At 43.2% G+C, this 24310-nt stretch overlaps 3 protein-coding genes across 8 annotated transcripts; all 3 read left to right on the top strand.

Annotated features, from left to right (window-relative positions):
• The first annotated feature begins 1603 nt into the window (after positions 1 to 1603).
• On the top strand, positions 1604 to 6275 carry LOC133922687 (glucan endo-1,3-beta-glucosidase 6-like). Its single transcript, XM_062368117.1, has 3 exons — positions 1604 to 1760; positions 1846 to 2446; positions 4948 to 6275. The coding sequence occupies exons 2-3, from the start codon at positions 2097 to 2099 to the stop codon at positions 6065 to 6067; spliced, it is 1470 nt and encodes a 489-aa protein (XP_062224101.1). The 5' UTR covers positions 1604 to 1760; positions 1846 to 2096; the 3' UTR covers positions 6068 to 6275.
• Positions 6276 to 8906: 2631 nt separating this feature from the next.
• On the top strand, positions 8907 to 13733 carry LOC133922689 (squamosa promoter-binding-like protein 3). Of its 5 annotated transcripts, none has more exons than XM_062368118.1 (6): positions 8907 to 9176; positions 9441 to 9733; positions 10026 to 10780; positions 10940 to 11076; positions 11544 to 11816; positions 13196 to 13733. In XM_062368118.1, the coding sequence occupies exons 3-6, from the start codon at positions 10104 to 10106 to the stop codon at positions 13510 to 13512; spliced, it is 1404 nt and encodes a 467-aa protein (XP_062224102.1). In that variant the 5' UTR covers positions 8907 to 9176; positions 9441 to 9733; positions 10026 to 10103; the 3' UTR covers positions 13513 to 13733. The 5 variants fall into 5 exon arrangements, with proteins under 5 accessions (XP_062224102.1, XP_062224103.1, XP_062224104.1 ...); XM_062368119.1 differs by having other exon boundaries at positions 9329 to 9733; XM_062368120.1 differs by adding an exon at positions 9830 to 9915 and having other exon boundaries at positions 8907 to 9733.
• A 1382-nt stretch (positions 13734 to 15115) lies between these two features.
• On the top strand, positions 15116 to 17581 carry LOC133920715 (aspartate--tRNA ligase 2, cytoplasmic-like). 2 transcript variants are annotated; one of them, XM_062365312.1, is made up of 4 exons: positions 15116 to 16414; positions 16515 to 17062; positions 17156 to 17263; positions 17426 to 17581. In XM_062365312.1, the coding sequence occupies exons 2-4, from the start codon at positions 16925 to 16927 to the stop codon at positions 17540 to 17542; spliced, it is 363 nt and encodes a 120-aa protein (XP_062221296.1). In that variant the 5' UTR covers positions 15116 to 16414; positions 16515 to 16924; the 3' UTR covers positions 17543 to 17581. The 2 variants fall into 2 exon arrangements, with proteins under 2 accessions (XP_062221296.1, XP_062221295.1); XM_062365311.1 differs by having other exon boundaries at positions 16511 to 17062.
• Positions 17582 to 24310: the final 6729 nt, after the last annotated feature.

Genomic DNA, 24310 nt, shown 5'->3' with positions numbered 1-24310 from the left:
TTAACTCGATCATATTGCATCATCATCATTTAACGTCTAGTTAAGCTAATATAGGTTGCCGCCAAAATCTGTGCTACATGTCACTTAATCTTGTTTTTATTCTTCTTTTTTTCAAGTGGTTTTATCATATATTGACTTGATCATATTGCGTCATAATCATTTGACGTCTGGTTAAACTAACATGGGATGTCGCCAGAGTTTGTACTACAGGTCACTTAATCTTGTTTTTATTCTTCTTTTGTTTTCAAGTTATTTTGTATTGACTAGATCATGTTGTTTTATCATCATTCGACGTCCAATTGAACCAATACGGGCTACCGCCAGGATCTATGTTGCCACGTTTCCGTGAGATGGATAGCGAACTGAACCAAATCAGCCATGTTAGCATATCCATCGTATATGTAAAACCACCTTTTAAAACCAACTAAGATGATATTTAAGTAGTATTATAAAGTTTAAGATAAAATATATTTTGTTTTATAGTTTAGGATAAAATTTAAAGATCAGGCTAAATTCAAGGTGATCTGTAGTTTCCCTATGCCTGTATGTCGTCACCTTTCTAGGTTCTTGGAGGTACTATTTCACTATGCTAGATTAGATCAAACACTCCTTTTTCATTTCACCAGCTCTCACCTTTTTGATCAATCCTCGGCTCAAATCAAATCTTCTCTTGGTCTTTTTTTCACGGGGAAAAATACAAACCCCTAAAAGTCACTTGATTTTGACTTTCACCCCTAAAAACTGTTTTTGTTAAAAAAATCCCCAAAAATTTGATTTTGTTGCAAAAAAACCCCAACAATTTAAAAAAAATAAAAAATCACAACAAAAATCTAAAAAAACTAGAGAAAATTCTAAGATCTTTCTGTGAAATTTGTTTTAAAAAATAATATCCTTTGCATTATATTTCATGAAGAGGAAGTTTGGAAAAAAAAGAAAAATTTACAGCTCATTTATTAACTCATGTTATTTTAACTTTGTCATGTCTACCATTATTTTTTCTTACACAAATAATTATTTAAGTAAACTAATAAAAATAGTTTTACTAATTTTGAGGGTGTTATGGTTTAGTTATGAATTAATCTATCTGCAATATATTTACTCAATCCTGCACGTTACGATAACTATTTCAAGATTTTATGTATTTTTAGAAGATAGAGGATCATGTAAGAAGACTAAAACAATTTGTTTCGTGATTTTTGGATTAGTAAATAATTAACTATGCATTTAACTCGAATTAATAAATGAGCTGCACGTTTTTTTTCAAACTTACTCACCATGAAATATGATGCAAAGGATATTATTTTTAAAAACAAATTTCACAAAAGGTCTTACAATTGTCTCTAGTTTTTTTAGAATTTTTTTGTGATTTTTTAAATATTTTTTTTGAATTTTTGGGGGTGTTTTTGCAACAAAACCAAACCTTTAGAAGTTTTTTCAACAAAATAATTTTTTTTAAAAAAGTTAAAATCCAAATGACTTTTGGTTTTTTTTTACATTTCCCCCTTTTTTTTACCCTTGCAAATCCTGGACACTGGAAACTTAAAAAGCTCCTCCTGTTTTATCCCCTTTGTTTGTTTTGGAGCCAACTTCGGCAGTGTTCTTTATTCCTATCTATCTGCCTCCTTCTGTCCTCACCAGCCAATTTACTGACACCTTGGGGGCTTGCATGCCATCGATGCTCCCCCTGTTCTGTGATGCTCCCCCTGTCATGTGAACATCTGCATTTTGCTATCACGGGAAATCCCCTTTCCTGGTCTACTGTAGGTGGAGTTTGGCTGGACTTCATTTATGCCCAAAGATTTGATCTTTCGAGTTTTAATAGTTCAAAAATTCTGGTGTTGTTAGGAAACACTGTCCTCTTGGAGCTCTGGCCCCTTGCACCTCTTTCCAGCAAAGATTTCAACTTTTTATTGAGGCTCTTGTAGCTCAAGAATAAGATTATTTTCTGGTGTTTTTGGAGCTTTGCTCTTGCCGGTTTCCAAGATTTCTTCTTCGTCTGATCATTTCCAAGATCCGAGCTTGAGGGTTCTTCGAGCAAAGCAAAGGAATCCACCAAAAAATACCCCAAGATTCGGAGCTTGGAGCTGGAGTAAGCCATGGGTTCCTGGTCCGGGCATGGAGCGGCGGCGGTGGCCGTGGCGCTGGTTTCTTGGCTGTGCTTCGCGGCGAGCGGCGTCGGCGCGATTGGGGCGAACTGGGGCACGCAGGCGAGCCACCCACTGCCGCCGGACACGGTGGTGCAGATGCTCAAGGACAATGGGTTCCAGAAAGCGAAGCTTTTCGACGCCGAGGAGGGCACCATGAACGCGCTCAAGAAGAGCGGGCTGGAGGTGATGGTCGGCATCCCCAACGACTTGCTGCTGACGATGGCGACCAGCATGAAGTCCGCCGAGAAATGGGTCGACAAGAATGTCTCCAACTTCCTCAACGACGGCGTCAATATCAGGTATTTGCTTCTGTGCCTTCACAGCTTCTGATTACTGTTACTGTTCTTCAGCTCAAGGTACTGATGCTTGGTAGCTAGTGCTAGTTGGAGTGTGAAATTTCAGTCCTAATGATCTTGGATGAACTGTGAGTCTAGAATAATAGGGAAATAAGATTATTATCGTACTACACTCGATTTTTCTGGATTGGTGGCGAATGATTGAAGCTCATAGCTGGTTGAATGTTTGACTTGCAAAATAGTCACTCATCATCTCCGCGCACGAGAATCAGTTGGCTTTTTTCGCAGGGGCGTTTGGTTGCTCGCATGCTTGAGCCTGACCCGTATCTGTGAGCCAAGCTCACCTTATCAGGCTGAGTGCATGCAGTAACAATTTATTTGGTTGCCTGTATTTGTTTAACAGATGGTGTTTGGTTGCTCACACGAAGGCATATTGCATGAGAGAAAAATGTACAAATAAGTGTTATCATGATATTTATTTTATATCATTGTATTATTATAGTCATTAGTTTATCTTATTAAGCCTTAATATTCTTCAAAATACATTAATATCACTTAATACACACTATCACACACTAACAATATCATTAGCTGGGCACTAGGATGCATCCAGCGAGCCTGGCTCTGCACAAACACATTTGCATCCCGTATCTGCAGAGTCAGGCTGAGTGCATGCATTTGCATCCCAAGAGCCAGGCTCAGGGTGGCATGCAGGCAACCAAACACCTGCTGCATGCATCCCATGGGTCAGGCTGAGCCATATGCAGGCAACCAAACGCACCCTTAGCACTTCCCGCGCCTGCATGGGTGCATCAGTGCATGCAGTAGCATGGACATGAGAAATGGTCGGCATTTTTGGCAGTGCATCTAGAGCTTTGCAAGCCTGCTTGGATGCATAGGTGCACGTCGTAGTTTGTACGTGAGAAACGGCGGTGTGTTAGTTTCAATCGCAAATTAGGGACTTTACATTTCATTCATCTGTACAAGCACCACCAGATCAATGCCTGCACCGTTTTGAAGAATTTACTTTGCTGGTCACTTCATTAGGTTTGTCTAGTAAGAATTTCACCGAGCATTGGAGCCTATGGTGCCACTTGGCTGTACTGGAAATCACATAAATGCGACAAAGTTTAACAGTTTTCATGTTTTGAATAGAGATGTTAACGGCGAACCACTTGTTGTTACCACCTTTCCAATGTTCTCTTTTTTTTTTCCTCAGAAAATGGAACCCTTTCTTTTGAAAGGAATGCTTTCAAATGAACCTGATTCATGAAGATTCCCAGTAGCATTCAGTTGCTTTGCTTCCTGATATGCTTTAAAGATGTAGACCTTACACTATGGAGGAAATACATCCTTTTTTTGTCCAGTCCTCTTTATTAATGTTCCTTCTTTGAATGGAACATAGTTGTCCCCTCCCCTCTAGCATGATAGCTTCTGCATTTATAATTTAGTCAATTTACCTCAGGCCTTTCTCCTGTCACTACTTTTTGCTGCTCCTTTCACTTTCCGTTGGATTATGTGGACTGTTTGATGGGTAGACGACCTACTTATCATGCTATTACTTTAAATGTAGAAACTTATTTCATAGAAGTATTCTACCAGAAGTTGGAAGGTTCAGTTTTTCAAAGAATTTTTGAACGTCACCTGTAGTTGTAGAAGGAAAACTCATTTCTTTAGTGAACATTGTTAAAAAAATTCTGCATAAAAAATATATCCTAACTAGATATTGTTTGTACCCCTTCTCTATGTTTTAAGATGTTCACACATGGTGACATGGAGCATCCCTAGTTCCTCCTGTCAAACTGCAATACCTTTATAAAATATATCAAACTGCTAAATAATTCATACCTGGAAAAATACTTGTAAAACATCGAACCTGACATTCTCAAAGTACACTTGTTACGCATCTAGCAATCACAGTAACACAAAGCTTTATTTCTTTTCATTATTACTCGTATCTGTATCGGTGCTGCCTGTAGCAAGTTTTGAGTTAATCAGCATATTCTGCACATATTCAAGCACCGCACCATATTAAATTGGTCTCTTCCCCCTGCATTGATCCATAGTAATACCATTGCTTGCAAGCAGAGCGCTTTAAAAGCAAAAGTAAGCCACATAAGCAGTACACGGGACATGCACAATGGTTACTTCCTTTTTGCCTAACTACAGTATCTGATAGCTTATCAAGAATAACATCAATCTCCTTCCCGAACTCAGATTAGGAATCAACTAACAGAATCCAGAAACTATGTCATTGATACTCTTTCCCAGCTGCTATGGAGATCAGGCACATATCAAGCTTTTCTGCATGTCATGACTCATGAAACTTCTGTTTGCACAACATGTAGTAAATGAAAGATGATTTGCAAGATAGCACTTTGCTTCATGTTCTGAATCCCATATCCAACTTCATTCTGCTACTAATACCTTCTTGATGTTAACTCAGTTAACCCTCTGCATGTTGCTGTGGTCTCACCTCTTGGTTTGTCCTATTCCACTGTTAGGTATGTTGCAGTTGGGAATGAGCCTTTCCTGGAGACATACAATGGAAGCTTTCTGCAAACCACTTTTCCTGCCATAAAAAACATACAAAGTGCACTTATAAAGGCCGGTTTGGGCAATCAAGTCAAAGTCACATGCCCTCTCAATGCCGATGTCTATCAGTCATCAACCACGAAGCCTTCTGATGGGGACTTCCGTACGGATATTCATGATCTGATGCTCACCATTGTAAAATTTCTGAGCGACAATGGTGGAGCTTTCACTGTCAACATCTACCCTTTCATAAGTCTCTACAGCGACCCAAACTTCCCTGTGGACTATGCCTTCTTTGAGGGGGCTTCGTCACCTATCATTGACGGCTCCGTGACATACACGAACATGTTCGATGCAAACCATGACACACTTGTATGGGCTCTGAAAAAGAATGGATTTGGAGATCTCCCAATCATTGTTGGGGAGATAGGTTGGCCGACTGACGGGGACATGAATGCCAATGCTCAGCTTGCTCAGCGCTTCAACCAAGGCTTCATGACTCATATTGCATCTGGGCGAGGGACGCCGATGAGGCCTGGGCCGGTTGATGCTTACTTGTTCAGTCTAATCGACGAGGATGAGAAGAGCATACAGCCTGGAAATTTTGAGCGCCACTGGGGAATCTTTACTTATGATGGCCTGCCAAAGTATCAACTGAATTTCGGGACTGCAAATTCACGAGGCCTTGTCAGAGCAAAGAATGTGAAGTACCTTGAAAAGAAGTGGTGTGTACTGAAGCCATCCGTAAGCCTTAGCGATTCAAGAATTTCAGACAGCGTGAGCTACGCATGCTCCTTGGCAGACTGCACCAGTCTTGGTTACAAGACTTCGTGCGGGCAGCTGGACATACGGGGCAATGTCTCGTACGCGTTCAACAGCTACTACCAGAAGAATGACCAAGATGATGTGGCCTGTGGGTTTTCAAACCTCGCCACAACCACGGGCCAAGACCCCAGCACCGGAACATGCAGATTCGGTATCATGATCGAGGTCGACTCAGCCTTCTCATGGAAGCAGCAGCAGCTCAGAAGCGACTTCCTCTTTATGCTTCTGCTTGTGCTTCTCCAGCTATGCTTGTCATTCTCATAGATGCTTGTTTCACAATAGCCCCCCCCCCCCTCGAGATCAACAATCTGACAGCTTTGAGGATAATTGATGTCTGCTGTTAGTATGTTCATTCATGTAGAAACCTTTATATTTTATAGACTTTGCAAATGTGGTGAGTTCGAATTTCGCAGTTGCATTTGTAATCCATCTTGCATCATGCGCCATAACCTTTAGAGGCTGTTCAGCTTCAGCATGAAACCAACAGGACCATTGCGTGCTGCAATGCAATCTGGAGAGCATTATTGTTCTGCACGTCGGGTCCATTATTGTTCTGCAATGCAACCACTCAGATTTCTTCTGATCACTCACATGACAATTGGACCATAAATAATGCGCAAGGTCGGGTCCATGAGTGGCCAGATAAATTAGTATCACAAAGAGCAGAGCATTTCAGGATTCAGGATCAATTCTAGCATTAAGGCTTGAGATGCATATGCTCACTGCATGCTGTAGCACATTAAACTACACATAGATTTAGATCTCAGATGGTCCCTTATCTTATTATTGACATCAATCTCATCTAAGATATCAAATGAATTTTGGTGGAACTTAAACAAAACTGAAAAGTTCTCCAAGAATAAACAAGGTGCTTCGGAAACTGAAGATTCCATTAAAAATAAAAATTTTCCTTCGATATTTTCATAAAAGGTTATTCTAACAAAAGATAATATAATAAAAAGACAATGGCAAGGTAGTCAAAAATATTGCTTTTGTCAAAAAACGAGATGATTAAGCACCTTTTTTTTTACTGTCAATTTTGCGAGATTTGCATGGTTTATAATCCAAGTGACTTCTAATCTTTACCTACTAAGAAGTGTTCCAAACATGTTTAGCAACTGGCTTGGTGTGATTAGTAATCAATGAAAAGCCAAAATAATGGTAATGGTGACTGCTTTTTGTTGAGCTTTATGGCTATGTAGAAATGATGTGTTTTTAATAAGAAGAAAATTAATTATCCTTTATATGTTATTTATTCATGTTCATGGTTGCTCCGTACATGCGCTGTGTTGCAGTGGCACCAACATATGATGATGTCGGTATGTATTTTTATGGAACGGGCAGTTAAAGAGATTTTTACCCAATTTGGATGACAATATAGACTTCGGATTGATGCACTACATAGATCGCGAGCCGGCTCTTTTGTTTATTCTATTTTGCTTTTAGTCTTCTTCTTTTCCTTTTGGGCTATGTGCATCAGTGCTATGAAAAATTAAAAATGAACTCTTATTTATTTGTATTATCTTAATGTAACGATAAGTTTCAATAAAACTTACTTTATTGAAAAAGATGACGTTGCCCTCCCAATGACCAAAAACTGAACCCAGATGTGTGCTGGGATCCAAGGTTACAACGTAGACAGTGATTGCTGAATCATACTACGACATGATAACAAACACAAATGCAGGACCATCTCCTAAAACGAGAGACAGTTAGCGATCCGTGCTCAAGTGGACTTATAATACTAGCAATGCCAACAAATATTCTTCTGTTCAGATTACAAGTACATATGCTAGATTCTAAGTACTACTTTTTTTTTTCATATGCTAGATTCAGCAAATGTGTGGCTATGAACCAAACATATCCTAAGTATCACATTTTTTGATTCAGCAAATGTGTGGCTATGAACCAAACATATCCTAAGTATCACTTTTTTTTTTACGTGGTTCAGATTCAAGACTGTAAAAGCAAATACAAAATCGATGACCAGCAAATGCACAGGATCGTGGCAGCGAAGAACACTGATAAGTTTCCTCTTCAAGACTGTAAAAGCAAATACAAAATCGACGAAACGTGGTTTGCAGAAACCATGCAACGACACTAGCTGTGGCTGTCAAACCGAACTAATCCACTTAACCTGGGATCAACCGTACAGACCAGCACTTTGTCAATGGTGGTTGTCGTTTCAGATTCTGGATTTATTGCGAGCCAATAATCAACCTAGTACTGTCTCGAAATTGTTATTACTTTTGTTTCTGCGTCCCATTGATCCCATATCTGTGTTTGAGACATCAGGTAAATCCAAGAGCAAAACTAATCCCAATCAACAACAGAGACGGGTGCTAAGGGTATGTTTGGTTGACGTCAAATGGTCAATAAGATCGATTTAGCACTTTGAATTTCGACACTATTTGTCTCGCCAGTGGGATCATCTTACCTTTTTTTTCTAGACTCTCTAGGACAGTGGCTTCGGAAATTCGATGGTCCTGATCTAAGCGCTAACATTAATCAGCCAAGAAATGCATGACAACTACCAAGGCTTGCAATCCTGGAGCTGCCAAGAAATGTGCCAGCACATGTTTCTACTGCTTATCACGCGGATCAAAGACGCTCAAACGAAGTGCACCACCACTCCAGTCATCATCGCATCAAAGCGCAGTGTCAAACAAAAGAAGCACCACCAAAAAGCACAACCAACCATACGCAGCCGCACCTTTTAGTTGTAGCCTAAGAGAGCAAAAGTGCAGTAGCAGACAAAGAGATAGAGATGAGGGATAAGAACTATTGCATGAGCAATTGCTGATCCACTCATGTTTGCCACTGTTGCCTTGGGGTGTTCATCCAGAGAGGTCATTCTCCTTCAAAAGGTTACAAGAGTTTGCCATGTTCGAGATGTTGATCTGAACCCTGAAATACACCAAAAAGGGTGTCTCTTTCCGTTCTTCTTTGGCGTGGGAGCTACCGGAGTGTAACAGAAGTACTAGCAGTGCAGTGGCCGTAGTAACTGCAAGATCAGTAGCAGTAGTGGTTGTTGCAGCAGTAGTAACAGTCACTAGTGAGCTCTGTTGGGGTGTAAGGGAGGGGCATGTGACTTGGTTGTTGTGTGAGAAGGCAGCCATCCACTTGTGGCCCCTCTCGCATCTCGACACTTTCTGTTCATCGCTTCAGGCCCAGGTGGGGGCAGATAGAGATAGAGAGAGATGGAAAAAGTTGGCCATATTGTGTGTGCTGGATTATTGGGGGTCTTGTCTTTCTCGTCTGGTTGCTTTCATCGCTTTCCTTCCATGTCTTTTGGTGTTTGAGGCCCTCGTTTCCCCAGTGCTGGCCGGTTAGAAGAATTTCAACCAGAAAGAGATTCTTCAGGGAAAAGGAGGTGAGATTCTTGATTTCACATTTCACATACAGTATGAGGAGGTGTAGTTCTTCTCCCCCCAGGAGGGCTAGAAGTTTCTTTTTTGAAAGGCTTTTCTTTGTGCCCTACAAAAAAACATCTGGCTCGATGTGGTATAGGCTCTTGATCTCCAGCTATGGCAGTGGTAACTAGAAGTTAAAAAATTGGAATCTTGAGGTAGTTCTTGGTGGTGAAACCTGAAAGACTGGAGGAAGTAAAATTGGGGGTTGTTGTGATGATGTGTAGGGTCCAGCACTGGGGTGGTTGATGCTGTGGTTTCCAGGTTAAGGGGAGAAGAGGGATATGGTACAGATCTCAGGAAGCGCGAGATGAGGTTGAGGGGGAGCTAGTGGCCAAGCTTGTGCTCCAGTGAGGCTGATCCTCCTGTTCCCAATTGATCGGTGCGCCGCCGTCCCCCGCCTCGGTACACAGGATCAGTTGAGCTCCATGGTCTGTGTGCTGCTGCAGATTGAGAAGAAGGTTTTCCAGGGGGAGGAATCTCTTGTGTATTCCTTTTTCTGGGAGAAAGGAAGTGGGAGGTACTTGGTCTTTTACACCTTGATGTACTTGTGTTTTTGCCTTTCTTGATGCTAGAATGATGGTGGTGCTGTTCTTGCCTTTCGTGATGCCCCTAGTAAAAGTTGAACTACTCTGCATTCTCTCTGGCACATGGCATCCGCTGATAGCACCTTGTGTACTTCTCTGTGATCAATGATGTATAGTTGAGTGCTCAGATATGTTGCTGCAAATCTGTCCAATTTCTGCAACTCTCATATGCCGAATATTCTTTGTTTCTAACCTGCTTCACTCTTCCATTTTGTTGCTTCAAAGGTAGCTGCTTTGACATACGAGTAGGAGCAGCAGTTGACGTATAAAAAAGGAGCAGCAGTTGAGATCTTCAATTCTGGCATGGGTTCTTTTGGGATGGACTGGAACCAAAAGGGCTCCGTGCTGTGGGATTGGGAGAATCTGCCGCCTATAGGTACAAGTGCAAATGAGAACCCCAAGATTTTGCCGCAGGCTGAACCGAAATTTGGTGTTGAGGCCACAAGGCATGAATCACAGCATTCTTCCTGTGGTACTTTCTCTTCCAGCTCGGAGATGGGGTATGGTTCATCCAAGAGTTCCATATCTGCGTCAATTGATTCTTCACCCAAAGTGGGGAACAACGTGGAGCTCAATTTTGCACCTGTCAAAGTGGCTGGCAAGAACACCAACAAGAGTACTGATTTGGGTAAAGTTGATGATGCTGGAACTTCATCATCTGTGATAGCCGTCAGCAGTGGAGAGCCGGTGATTTGCCTGAAACTTGGCAAGAGAACCTATTTTGAAGATGTATGTGGAGGGCAGAGTGTCAAGAATTCACCATCGGATTCGAGAGCAGTGATTCCTACTGCTGCTTCGGCAAAGAAGGCAAAGGTGGCTCAAAGCGCACAGAACTCATACTGTCAAGTTGAAGGATGCAAGATTGATCTTTCTTCTGCTAAAGATTACCATCGAAAGCACAGAGTCTGTGAAGCTCATTCTAAGGCTCCCAAGGTTGTTGTTGCTGGTCTGGAGCGACGCTTTTGTCAACAGTGTAGCCGGTGAGTTGCTTTAGCTTGTAAATTGAGCACCAATTTCTGCAGAACAACATATTCTCTATTTGTTTTATTGGATTCCTTGTCATGGCATACTTAAGGAAAAGGAAGGAAGAATGTTCTAATATGATCCTTTTTCTTTGTTGACTCTCCAATGTCTTGCAGGTTCCATGCTTTAACTGAGTTTGACCAGAAAAAACGAAGCTGCCGCAGGCGCCTCAATGACCACAATGCCCGCAGACGGAAGCCACAGGCTGAAGCAATTTCTTTCGGTTCATCTAGGTTCTCCGCAATGTTTTATGGTAGTGCTATACTGCTATGCCTTTGGTTGTGTTATGGTTTTGGGAAACAAATGCATTAATTATTGTTCTTCTAGCAGCTGTTCTGTTTAAAAATCTTGCCTTTTTCATGTACACTCACAACTAAATGGTGCTAAAATTTAGGAGTACAAAGTGCAATATTTTGTGTCTGAAGTTGTTCCTTGTTTGTTTATTCACTTAGTGTCATAATTTTTGAGGTGTTATGAATACCCGTAATTTATGAATTCCATCTGAGGTGTGCAATTTGTGATGATTGGAGTTTGGAGACACTAGGAAGCTGTTAAGTATCTGAGTAAACATTAATTCAAATATCTACAAATGCATGTTGAGTCCACTATATTGTTGATACTTTGTACGATAGCAGCTTTAACTTGAATAAGCAAATAATTTATTCTCTTGCTGAATCTGTTTAGCTTTAGTGCTGAGACTGTCATGGTGGTCTTAAACAGATGCAAGACAACATACAAGTCTTCTATTTGGTCAAGCTCGTTGTGGTCAAATGAGAAGCTGTGCAAATTCTTCATGGGATAACTCAGAAGGAGGCTTCAAATTTGCAGAAACAAAAGCTCCTTGGTTAAGGCCAACGAGAGCTGCAGGTGTTGATGGGATGCATATATCAAGCCCCCAGGTGTGGAACAACAACATTATGCCACATGGTGCACATCATGATTTTGATGGGTTCATGGCTTTCAAGGGAAGTAGTGCAAAGGTCCTTAATCAAGGTAGCTTTTTCCTCTCTATCATAAACTGTTACAATATTAGTAAGGTATGGTCCTTCACTTGCAAGAAACTGTTTTTCTTTTCCAGAAAAATCCTAACTAGGAAAATTCACTGATAGATGCACCTATATAGAATTATTATTCTAGGAACCATTTCATAGAACTTTATCTTTTGGATGATTCTTCTACGTTATAGCTGTGCCTTAGTGCATTACTGCTTCTTTGAAGCTATTAAGTTGTTAGCTAACACAATTTGCTACTACTTGACATGAAAGTTTAATGAACTTTCTGACAAATACCTGCATCATTTCATTATATAAGTTTGCATCATAAAAGTATATGGCATGTTTCTATATTTTGCAATACGAGAACCTTTCTTTGCAAGGGGCGATATGAGAACCTAATAGCCAAGCCACATTCTTCTTCATGTTTTATCTTGGCTAGGGGATGACAATCACTTTCCATTTTTGATTATTTGAGTAATCTCATTCTTGTCTTTTCACTAGCTTCGTGCAACATGATTGCACTTTTTTGCTCTAGAATTGAATGTACTAGTGGACCATATATGTTTTTGCAAGTGTTGAGGCAGCAAGGATATGCAATCTCATCTAAAGTTCATCTAGTTTAGCAGAGATGTCACCATCCTCTAGTGGCTGCCACATAAACCTTGAGTCAACTCTTCAGAAATCAAATATGGCCACAGGCCACAGGACACTAAACTAACTTTCCAGACCCCACTCTCGTATAATTGGTACCTAGGAAAGTTTGTAGTGACCTTTGTGTATGGTGGGTGGTATATATCATGGTTGGCTAGATTTGGTACGTTGTGAAATAGATTGCAACTGCCAAAATGTCTTTCGTTTTCTCATATTGCTGGGTTAATCAGTAGGTCACGAACTAGTGTCGTCCACATAAGACATGACCTATAGGCTTAGGGTCTAGATTCCAGGAAAGAACTGATCGATTGCCTTAATGGCATTGTCTAATGTCTAGCTTGATTGTCCATCTGCTGCTCAACATATGTGGTCTATGATGTCACACATGCAGGCAAGCTTTGGAGCCTGAGTGTTGGTATTCTGTTGAACGATCCGATCATAACTAATTCCAGTAGGACCAGGTCCTCTGTGAAAAATCTTGGTTCATCTGTGATAGAGTTCCCGTTACTATTAACTAGAGGACTAACTGAATTTCCCATTGCACTCCGTCTTTCATTTAGTTGTCAGAAAAATTACCTGCTTGTTTCCAAAGAACTAAGACGTGCAAAAATTACAGTTGCATTAGTGGCAAGTACAACCTTCCTAAGTCTATTCCAGTAATATGAAGACCTTTTGATTAGCAATGAACATAACACTAATTTTTGTCTTACCTTTTACCCTTTTCAGGCGTCGAAGCTTCTGGGGTCGTCTCCAATCCGAACGGAACCCCGGATCTTCAGCGTGCTCTCTCTCTTCTGTCAAATAATTCAGCTGGTGCTGCCAACGATCATCCTCAGTTGCACCCTGGGCTGAACACCCTTGCCAGCACCTCCAACCCTGTGATGCAAGGTTCATCACCAGATCTCTGGCAGGATGGCACGCCCGTCGGTCATCAGGCGCATTTTCAGGCTTTTGATAACGGCAGCGCCATGGTGCACGAACTCCAGCTCCCGAAGCCTCCCCCATATGACAGCTCCTCCTCTCACTATGACCTGATGCACTGATGCTTCCTTCAGTTAGCGCCTCCGCGGTTTGGTGGCGCGCAATTGGATACGGTTTCTGCTGTCTGAAACTCTGAATTCAGAGTTGATTTTATCTGAAAATAAAGGCCTGATCGAACTTAGACTCGAATTGATCCAGTAACGTTGCTATGCAAAAAACTGGGATTGCCAATACTCATGTGCTTGAATAATCAATCCGTCCTTGTGATGATTCTATTTATGTATCTGAATTTCTTCAGCAAGTGATCATGAACTCTTAGATTCCTGATGAGATGACATCACAATACCTTGAATGGGACACTAATTCTTGATGGTATGTGCTGTTCGCTAGGGGACACTAATTCTTGATGGTATCTGCTGTTCTCTAGGGTTTCCATGCCGCCGCTCCAGCCATTGCTGGTTGAAAGTGGACGACGTGGCGGTTGTGGATCCGGCCAGGGCTATCCCGACGACGTGGCGGTTGTGCCGCTCGCGTCGCCAGCGAGCCCAATCTCCTTCCCCTCTCAGGCCGTGCAGATGTGCTCTGGTGCTCTCCATTTCCCTCCACGATATGTTACGTACAGCGCCCGGCGACCTCTCGCCGGCCGGCCATCCATCCTCCGCCGTGGGCCGTGCTGCTGGCTTCGTCGGGAGGCGGGACAGGTGACAACTGCACAGGGACTTTTTCGAAAGGGTTCCTTGCTTCGATTTTATTTCCAGAAATACCCCCAATCAGATCGAGATTATTAATCGCGATCCACTTTAGGTCCATCTGAACCATCGGAGTGGACTTGTGCGGCTTAGATGGAGCAAGCGAGAAGTGGTGCAGGCATTTTTAGAAAGGAGACCCTGGTAGCGAAGTTTACGTCAAACCATACCACGGACCGGATGGGATTAAGGACTTTATCAGTAGAGCTTCCTTTTATCTAAATTTTCAATCGATAGTGATTCTACAGATAAATTGATTATACGAATGAAAATAATTTTTTAAATAAATTTTATGAAGAAAGTAATTTTGTGAGAAGTGAATTAAAAGAAACTATTTTTTATTTTTTATCATCTAATTTATTTTAAAGAGTTATTTCTATAAAATTACTTTATAAACTAAAAATTGTATAGAGAAAGTGATTATATGAATAAAAATAATTTTTAGGTAAATTTATAGATGAGTAATTCTGTGTCAGAACTGAATTAAAAAACTAATTTTTAAATTTTTATCATCTAATTTATTTTAAGAAGTTATTTCCATAAAATTACTTTATGAACTAAAAATTGTATACTACCGTACCTCCGTAGCCTCTACAAACAGCCCCTAATAATCGCGATCCAATTTCGTGCCTATGTGAACCGTCCGATCGTACCTGTGCAGCTCAGATGGAGCAAGGAAAAGTGGCGCAGATAGTTTGGCAAAAGGCACCCTAGTAGAGAAGTTTCCTTCAAAACATACCCCGAACTGGATCGCGATTGATAATCGCGTTCCAACTTTGGACCTAAATAAACAGTCCGATCAGATATAAGCGGTTGTGAATTTGTGATCGAGGAAGAGAAAAGAAGCACCGGCTGTTTTGCATAAAGAACCCCTTTTGCCCCCTGCTTTTTTTTTTGAGGAACCCGCCTCCTCTTTTCACCGCTGCGCACTACTCCATACTACGGCAGCTTCCAGGAAGCTTCTAGAAGGAACCTTTGACCGCGCCGCCGTCGCAGCCACGACCCATGGCTTCCCGCGAGGAACGCACCGAGACCGAGCACTACGGCGACGGCGACGCGGGGTGTCTGCAGCGCGCGGCGCGGTGCGGCGCAGGCAGTGCGCGGCGTGGGGCGGCGCGTGGCGTTCCTCGTGCTGCGGCAGGGGTCGACCACCGTGCAGTGCGTCGTGGCCGGAGGAGGCGGGGGCGGTGACTCTGGGATTGCGCGGTTCGCGGCCGGGCTGAGCCGGGAGTCGGTGGTGGACGTCGCCGGCGTCGTGTCACTGCCCCGGGAGCCCGTCCGGGGCAACACCCAGCACGTGTTCGACGTTTTGACTCTCTCGATTTCCTACTGAACTACTGATGTTTTTTCTTAAAGGAAACACAGTGAGGGAAGCCCTCACTGCCAGCTTTTATTAAACAACAAAGGAAACAAAACTACATGTAGAAACAAGAGAAAAAGGGAGAAAGAAAAGAAGAGAGGGAGGGGAGCACTATACAAGGGACTGCAGCCAGTCTAAAACCTGAGATTAAGAGGGAGGTTCATCCTATGTGATTAAACTAAGACAATATCCTTAAATGATTCTTTCCATCTGAGGAAGTTAGCCAATGACCTATTAAAAATCATGGCATTCCAGATTTCCTAATCAGCAATAAAAAACACTTCCATGAAGAATTCATACTGAAAACGGTTCCTGGCTTCCTGGATCATGTGAAAGAAGTTCAGATCCTGAGTCCAGGAGAGCCCAATTGCTGTCCAATATCTAGTGCTGAAATCATAATTAAAAAACAGGTGAAAGCACACAACTATAGCCATTTTCTTCAATCCTGTTGTTCTGCCTTTTGAGTAGGTTTCTGGAGTTGAGATGGTCCTTGAAGAGAAGACACATGAAGACTTTGAGTTTGCAAAGCATTGGAGCTCCAAATCCAAAGAAAAGGCGTTGGAGGGGTCAAATTTTTAAAAGTCAGCTCATAAAACTTCTTTGTTGAATAGACTTGAGAGCCCCAGCAAAAGATCCAGCTGTCAGACTCTGTATTATTCTGTTGAATGCTTTCCATATGAACTTGCAACTCCTGTAATTCCTGGTAAGCTTGATTTCGTACTGATGTTCTTGTGCCACCGATCACGTCTGCTCATCGCAGGTGAACAGCTCGTGGAGATCCAAGTGCAGAAGCTCCACTGCATCAGCAGGGCCGTCCCCGACCTCTCGATCAGCGTCGATGATGCAAGAGACAAAGCTGTAAGCCCTTGTTACAGTTCATGCGCGATCCTTGGCAACTTCTACAATTCCATGTGCATGATGAATTCACTAGAAACATGCATGTCACACACATAGGCAGGGGGGCAGCAGCTTGTTCGACCTGATCGACACTACAAACAAGCGATTGGACTACAGAGTGATCGACCTGCGCACCCCGGCAAACCAGGTCATTTTCCACGTCGAAAGCGAAAAGTTTACAAGCTGATCATGAAACAAACTTGAGGAAAGATTCTGATATCAAATCCAGTTCCAGATAAATCAAAACTAAGGCAATGCTAAAGCACACCAAACAATGTAACTTGGCCACCGTTGACCATTGTCAGACGTCGTGTAGAGATCTTCAGACAAGTGCTGCGGTCAGAAGGTTTCGTTGGCATCCACACGCCGAAGCTGATATCCGGGTCGAGCGCAAGCGGTGCGGCAGTGTTCAAGCTGGACTGCAATGGGCAGCCGGCTTGCCTGGCGCAGCCGCCGCAGCTTCACAAGCAGATGGCAGTGTGCGGTGGGTTCCGGCGTGTGCTCGAGGTTGGCCCCGTGTTCAGAGCAGAAGACTCCAACACTCACCGGCATCTCTGCGAGTTCACAGGCCTTGATGTTGAGATGCCAATCAAAGATCATTACTTCGTGGTAACAAACGTTAATTCTGCTACTTCTGAACTCACTTGTGTCATTTTGATTTGGCTATATGAATATGAGCACATTGTTCTTCTCTTCCGACAGGCCTGCGATCTTGTCGATAGGCTGCTTGCTGCTATATTTGATCGTCTGAACAAGAACTGCGCCAAGGAGCTCGAGGCCATCCAGAGAGTACCTTTCAAACCATTAAAAGTAAGCATGCCTAGACATTTTCTGACATTCAGATGCAAAATTAATTGGAACTTGGAGCATGCATTTCTGTATGGTCTCTTCAGATACAATCAAAAACATTTGTCGAGGACTCATAATCGTATATTGATGCTAATATTAACTGATCGAACATGATGCTTGCAGTACTTGGAGACAACATTGCGCATTGACTACGATGAAGGCATCCGAATGCTGAAGATGCGTCCTCTCCTAGTCTCCTTTCCTGTCCACTGGATATGTACAGCTCTACTTGCAAACTGATTTCCTACTCCCTGCTAGTCATTCGTGAATGACTCAATTTAGGACCTATTTGTTTTTTATTATGATTCTAACAATTAGATTTTGATTCTTCCGATATAGAATCTAAATTATACACTATAAAATAAATAACACCAAATTATTAGAATCTTTTCCCTCTCTACCCCTACCCTATGGACTCTCCACCCTCTCATTAGCGACAGAGGGGGAGAAGACGGCACCAGAGGGGCAGAAGACGACGCCAGAGGGGGATGGGTCGAGCTTGCTGACAGAAGGAGTAGGATGAGTAGCGCCGATGTCTGCACCGTCCCGTGCGCGCCGCGCCACTCGCACGCGAGTCGTCTTAGCTCTCCGCGCTATGCCGCGCCACTCACACACGGGTACACGGCGACCCAACCTCGCCGGCAACGATTTTGGCAACGGCTCGGCTAGCCAACTGCGCCACAAGCTCCAGCTCGATGAGACGAACTCGGCTAAGGGGCCCTCGACCGACAGGCTCGACCGGAGCACAATCGACAGCGAGGAGGGCGGTGCGGCGGCGCTCAGGAGCACGACGAGCAGCGTGCTGGCAACGGGCCGAGGCCAAATGAGGGCGTGCGCGAGGATCTACAGGTGAAGGGGAAGCTCATCGTGGTGCTCGTCAGCTTGGAGGGGCAGCAGCGTGGCGTGGTGTCGGTGAGGCGCGGAAGCGACGGTCGGAGGTAGGGAAAACGATGGGGCTAGGTCGATTCCGGTCGGTGAGCAATGGGCTTGGCTGGGGAATTGAGTGAGGAGGCGGAGGAGAAGCTCCTCCGAGCTTCCTTTGGCTCGAATGCAGTGGAGAGGGCTTGGTCGTGGTGGATTTCACGACGGCAGCAATGGAGCTCGGGTGGGGACAACTGGCGTGGGAGGCCGTGTGGGAGAAAGAAGCGAAGGGAGAAAGGAGTGAACCGTTATTTTGTAATGTCGTGGTAGGTAAATATGTGTTACAATGTAAAGTGGAAATAAACAGCTAGCTTTTAACCTCAGTTTCCAAAATTTATCCTCCAACTTAATAAAATCCCACAATCCAGTCTGAGAGAGCTTTCCACAGCTTTTGATTTGTGAAAAGACCAAAATATCGATCGGGTTCGGATGTTATTACCCATTATTGCCATTGAATTATCATCAACCCACCCGCCTGGCACCTAACCTGGATGCCACTGCCAGACTCCACGTGCTCGTCCCTCCCGCTTGCCACCGCCCCCATGTGCGACCCTACCCCTTCCCCTTCCCCCTCCACCGCGCTCCTCCCTCCCTGGGCCAAAAGCACCGCCTCCGTGACCTCACCAACGACGGTGTTGACCTCTGCCGCAAACCCAACCACCTCTCCCTCAGGATAATTGCTCAGTTGCCACCCTCATAAAGTGACAATTGCTGCTGAGGATGACATGTGGGCCGCCTTGAGTCTATGCATGTGGGGCAGTGTGGCAAATGGGATATCACCCGGGGGTCACCGATGGCAAAAAAAGCAAATGCCCCCCGCCCACCTCCGCCGTATCTTTGCTGACCACCCCGCCCCAGCTGCGGAGGACCAGGAGCTGGATCGCCGAAGGAATCTTCTCCACGTTTTCGTTCACCGATGATGTGCTCGCATATTTAGCTATGAGATCTTTGCGAGTGGCCTGTTGCTGCGGCCTGGCGTGCCATGGCCAGGCACTCGATGTGTTTGTGGAAATGCCGCAGAGGCCGTCGGATTGCAGTGCGCTTGAAAAAAAATGTTATTACCTGTAGCCACGTACTCGTCGGAGACTTAAAACTTCTTCCTGTTTTTATCAGTATTCTTCTCCTGCTTGTGAGAAAAGGCAGTTAATTGGAATTATGATGTGTTAATGGCCATGACCAATCACAGAATTACTATTGTATTAGCAAGTGTGCCCACATTCTGTGCATAATTGGTCCGCATTCCCAAAATTCATATCCATATTTATTGGTTTAATTAATATGTCTCAACACTTAAAAGAAAATCTCTGTTTGAAGAAATTTTATAGCATGTCTTTACCATAATGCATGAAGACTCTGAATTTTTGTACTGATTTTAGTAAAGATTCCCCTAACAGAATTTCACGAGTAAACAGGGTACTCAAGATGGACGAGGATATTTTAGATTTTTGACATGCAAAAAAAAAAACAATTTAATTCACCAAAAATCTAGGTTTTCAAACAGTCTTCAGCTTTTCACAATTCAAAATCTAAAAGTTGCTTTTTAAAATCTACAGTTGAAACAAACAAACCCTCGAAAATATCTTTTTCTGGATTATGGATTATAGTATAATTTGATTCTAGAATGTGGATTCTGAATTGTAGAATCCATCTGTTTATTTTGATTCTGATTCTAAAAACTAGAATCCATAATCAAAATAAAAAAAAACAAATAGGCCCTTAAACCTGCCAGTGATCCGATTTTTAACGGAAATGCGAGATATTACTCCAGTTCTTGTGTTATCAAGAGGAAGCATGTGTCCACGTGGAGCCCATGGGGACCTCAGCACAGAGGTTGAGAAGAAGCCGGGCGAGCTTGTTCGAGGCAAGTACGAAGACTACCCGATCTGCTGTTTGCTGTCAGCAATTCAGCATTGCATGCTTGTTTTGGGTAGAATTAGATTGGTTTGGGTGTGTTTCCAACAGGTATGAGACGGAGTTTTACATGCTCTGCCGATACCCGTCGGCAGTGAGGCCGTTCTACACCATGCCCTGCTCTGATGATCCACTCTACAGCTATTCCTTCGACGTCTTTGTCCGAGGTAAAAAAAAACAAACATTACTGGAGTATTGGTAAACTGATAGGCTATTTTAGGGCCTGTTTGGGTTGAGCCCTACCACGCCCAGCCAAAGCATCGGCGCGCCCAGGATTTGGCGCAGGATTTCGCCGCCACCAACTCGCCCGCGCGTAGGCGAGAAAATAAACTAGCGCGGTCGCACGGCGAGCCAAATCATTAGCGCCGAACCAAACGTACCTATTCCGGCTGGACGCATCATTGACTGGTGGGGCACGCGTTGGCGTCGAACCAAACGTACCCTTAGGCTTGTTCAAAGAATGGATCTGCTAGGCCATGTAGACTAGGCTGCGTACTGGGAAGTAGGGACTCGTGATTACGAGGCCGCATCCGTTTGAGATCACCGGTCTGCATTTTAGAAGCTTGATCGAGAGACTGACTCACGGATCAACAATGACTGTTCGCTGCTCAACTCATTCTTCTCATCTCTTCTTCACCTGCCTGTGCAACAAGCATCCAGTGCGATGGTTTCCTGACAAATGGCGGCCACGTCCTCCCCTCCACTGCCGGACGCTGGTACGGCGGGGGTGGGGGGTGGGGGGGGGGGGTGGGGTGGGGTGGCAACATCAGGAAGATGTCACTCTTCCCTCGCGACCCTAGGAGGTTGGTGTTGGGACCAGTCTAAGGACTGATAAGTATTTTTATCGTATATTGAGTTAGAAATTAATTTTAATATAGGAATATTTCATAAATAATAATATAATACAATGTCATCAACTTAATGTAGAAAGTTGTTCTTCCAGAGAGGGCATTCAAGGGTCAAAGAAAACAAAAAACTCCGCAACTAGCGTAATCTTCTTATTCCGCATCTCCCACATGCAATAGATGTAGAACACCACTTTAGAATCTTCCATCTTTAGAGTAATCTTCAGAATTTTTCCTGACTAAGTAGTATGGTTATAGCAAGTATGAGTACATCTCGTACTCTGTAAGTTATGATAAAATAATGAAATGAAAGCAATCTCAATGATAAGGCTACATGGGTTTCTTTGCATAAAGGCAAAATTTAGTAAAAATATTTAATAAAAGTGAAAGTAAATGCTAAAAATAAATAACCCCAAAAGTTGAGCATCTTAACCTCAACTGAAGTTGACCACCTCAAATATGGTTCCCACAACTATGAATGAACCATCAACCCAAAGTTATCCAAAACAGTGTATTCTAATTATGTGTGGTATTTCTCGCCGCTCGTAACTGTGAGCACGACTGATATATCAGTTTTACGCTCTGAGGATGTTGTACACTTTACCCATAACATATGATCATCTGTTATGACAGTGTTGATCAAACACTTACACACTTCTGAGATGTGTGGCTAAGATTCTCATTGCAAAGCCTTTACAATTTTCTCCCAATAAGTATCTACCTGTTGAGGTTTCACTGCATAGTGACACAAATATCATCAACAACGTAAGCCCCCTCTTACGCCTTACGGTTCCAAGAAAATCTCATTCATTCATCGTTCCACTACTTGGTCTACACTATGTTGGGAGAGACTAATTAATTGGCCAGACACATCACATATTAGGTTTGTAGTTGTACTGTAAAATTTGGTCCGATCGCACCATGGATCGGTCCTTAATTGAATTGAGCAAGACTACCATCCACCTTTCCTCGGCATCCAACCTAACCTCTTGCTAAATTCCCTAGTCCATGGTTCTAAAAACACAAATTTATCTCGTTGCATAAAACCATTACCAAGTTATTAAACCATGTGTTTTTATCGAGCATGGCTAAGCAACTCTACCCTTGATCCCGCAAAAATCGAGATGACAAGGTAGATATGAGAAAACTAAGGTATAGCCTACTTGGGTTTCCAACAGACTGGTAAACGCGTGCAACTTTGCAAAACAAATCATTTCGAAAACACAGAAACAAAATACATCAATGAAAACTTGTCTTCACCCTAGTGCTCAACGGGGTCTTCAAATTCCTGGTCCTAGATACCTACAAAATCTTTCTCTGGGACGATGACGTCTAATCGCAAAAGAAAACAAGGCAAATAAACACCAAAAGCCAAAAAAGAGCTAAAAACACAACATACAACTCAATTTATTATTTATATGATTTTTTGTGAATTATTGGCGAATGAAACAATTAGATCAGAGTTGCGACAGCGGAGATATTGCTTTGGAAGGGTGAAAGGAAGGCATAGGAATTTTTCGTTGATTTTCTAAAGGCTCCTGATATTTTCTCGGATTTTTCTGGATTTTCTAGCAATGTTTAGGAATTAAAAAACTCTAAAAAGCATTAAAACAGATTATTCAAAATTATTTTACTAAATAAAACTCATTTTCTAATTTATCATAATTATTTACCTCTTTTCCATAATTAAAAACATTAAAGAAAACCTATTTAAACATTGAAACAATTATTAACATTTTCCATAATTTTATTTATTATTTTTAACCCTAAAACATATTAAAATAGAATTAAACATTTTATTTTATTACTGGAAAAGAATTATCAAATTATTAAAGAATTTACCAAATTTTATTATTAAGAAAACCCTATTAAAAGGAAATATAAAATTCTACGAATTATTTTTCTGTTGGAAAAGAGATATATGATGTCAGCGAGGAAATAAAAAAAGGAAAACGACGGTGCTGATGTGGTATGCTGACTAGGTGCCACTTGGCACAAACATGCTTTGTGTGGCAGGGTGACTGGGCTCTGGCCTAATTAAATCTAATACGTCGGATTGTAAATCTATAACTGGGATGAAAAGGGTGAACCAGTATGGGGTCTTTCTAATTTGAAGCGCACGTGTGATTCGTTGGTGGAAAGGAAGTCTACCTTTGCTCCGGCTTGTTGTCGGCGGCGACGACGGCTTGAGGCGACAAAGACTCGTCAGTGAACGTGGAAACAGTGTTGCGCGGCACGAGCGTCGATGGCGAGTGATGGAAGAGGAAAGGAGGCTCGGGCGAACTCACCTGTGGGTTTCTTGAACGCCGAGGGGGCTCGTAGCATGCCGGCGATGACGAAGGGCGGAGAACCTCCTCGGTGCTCGTCGGCGTAGGCACAAACCTTGTCGCAGTGGTTGAGGAGCTCCGGTGAGCGGTGGAAGAGCGTCCAAGGGCTTTGGAGATTCCATTTTGCGCACACGTTGGGTCGGGGAGGTCCACAGCGGATCGACGACGACGGGGAGCTACACTGGTGGCTGGCACTCGGTGGAGGCGCTCTCGGGTGGCGTTAGAGCTCCGGAGAGAGAGGGGGGAAATGATGCAGGGGGAGGAGGGGGTTGCGGGTTGCAAATGGGGAGGTCTGAGGGCTTTATATAGCTCAGGGGTGCTGCTGCTTGATTGGGTTATGGTTTGGCGATTTCTTTTTCCCTAGCTCCATTTTGACATAGGATTGATTCCTTCCCCTTCTTTGTTCATGGCTTTCCTTGCGCGGTGAGCTCCTACCTTAATTCGGCGCGGGATTGATGCGGTTACCGGGTTGCTGCAACGTGGGGAGAAAAAGGAAGTGGGGAGCGGGAGGTTGAAGTCGAGTCTGACGGGCGAGCCCGAGCAGCAGAGAGAGGGAGAGGAGCGGGGGCAAGGGTGGGCAGCGAGCACGTGGGCTGACGACCCAGAACGGGAGTGGGCCAAAGGGAGGGTGGGCCACATGTGGGGATGAGTTGAAGAGAGAGAGAGAGCGGGGGTTAGACCGTCGAGAGGAAAAAAGGAGAGGTGGGTTGAGGGAGAGAGAGAGCCTGGTGATGATTTTTGTTTTTGTTTTCTTTTCTCTTTTCCATTCGTTGCATTTTCTTGCAAATTCATTTAATTATCAAAAAGGGGTTATTCATTTAATATTTCTTGAGAAAATTTATTTTGTAAAATTAGGGCTGTAACAGCTGGTGCCATGACGGGAACGCCGCTCCCTCTGTAAATTGTGATGGGATCTCATGCTTGTCAAAATGTAAAATATGCAGCAAACAAGTGTATTGGATTCCTTGTTCCTAACTTCTAGTGTGAGAACTGAGAAGAGCAAA

This window comes from Phragmites australis, chromosome 6, assembly GCF_958298935.1.
Source record: "Phragmites australis chromosome 6, lpPhrAust1.1, whole genome shotgun sequence".
NCBI classification, from domain to species: domain Eukaryota; kingdom Viridiplantae; phylum Streptophyta; class Magnoliopsida; order Poales; family Poaceae; genus Phragmites; species Phragmites australis.
The sequence above is the reverse complement of the archived record's forward strand: the minus strand, read 5'-3'. Positions and strand labels throughout refer to the sequence as shown.

Coding starts and splice junctions, on each gene's coding strand:
- LOC133920715 (XM_062365312.1), top strand. CDS start 16,925: ATGGCAGTGTGCGGTGGGTTCCGGCGTGTGCTCGAGGTTGGCCCCGTG. Junction 17,063..17,155: donor TCAAAGATCATTACTTCGTG/GTAACAAACGTT, acceptor CTCTTCCGACAG/GCCTGCGATCTTGTCGATAG. Junction 17,264..17,425: donor TACCTTTCAAACCATTAAAA/GTAAGCATGCCT, acceptor TGATGCTTGCAG/TACTTGGAGACAACATTGCG.
- LOC133922689 (XM_062368123.1), top strand. CDS start 10,104: ATGGGTTCTTTTGGGATGGACTGGAACCAAAAGGGCTCCGTGCTGTGG. Junction 10,781..10,939: donor TTTTGTCAACAGTGTAGCCG/GTGAGTTGCTTT, acceptor AATGTCTTGCAG/GTTCCATGCTTTAACTGAGT. Junction 11,817..13,195: donor TGCAAAGGTCCTTAATCAAG/GTAGCTTTTTCC, acceptor TACCCTTTTCAG/GCGTCGAAGCTTCTGGGGTC.
- LOC133922687 (XM_062368117.1), top strand. CDS start 2,097: ATGGGTTCCTGGTCCGGGCATGGAGCGGCGGCGGTGGCCGTGGCGCTG. Junction 2,447..4,947: donor AACGACGGCGTCAATATCAG/GTATTTGCTTCT, acceptor TTCCACTGTTAG/GTATGTTGCAGTTGGGAATG.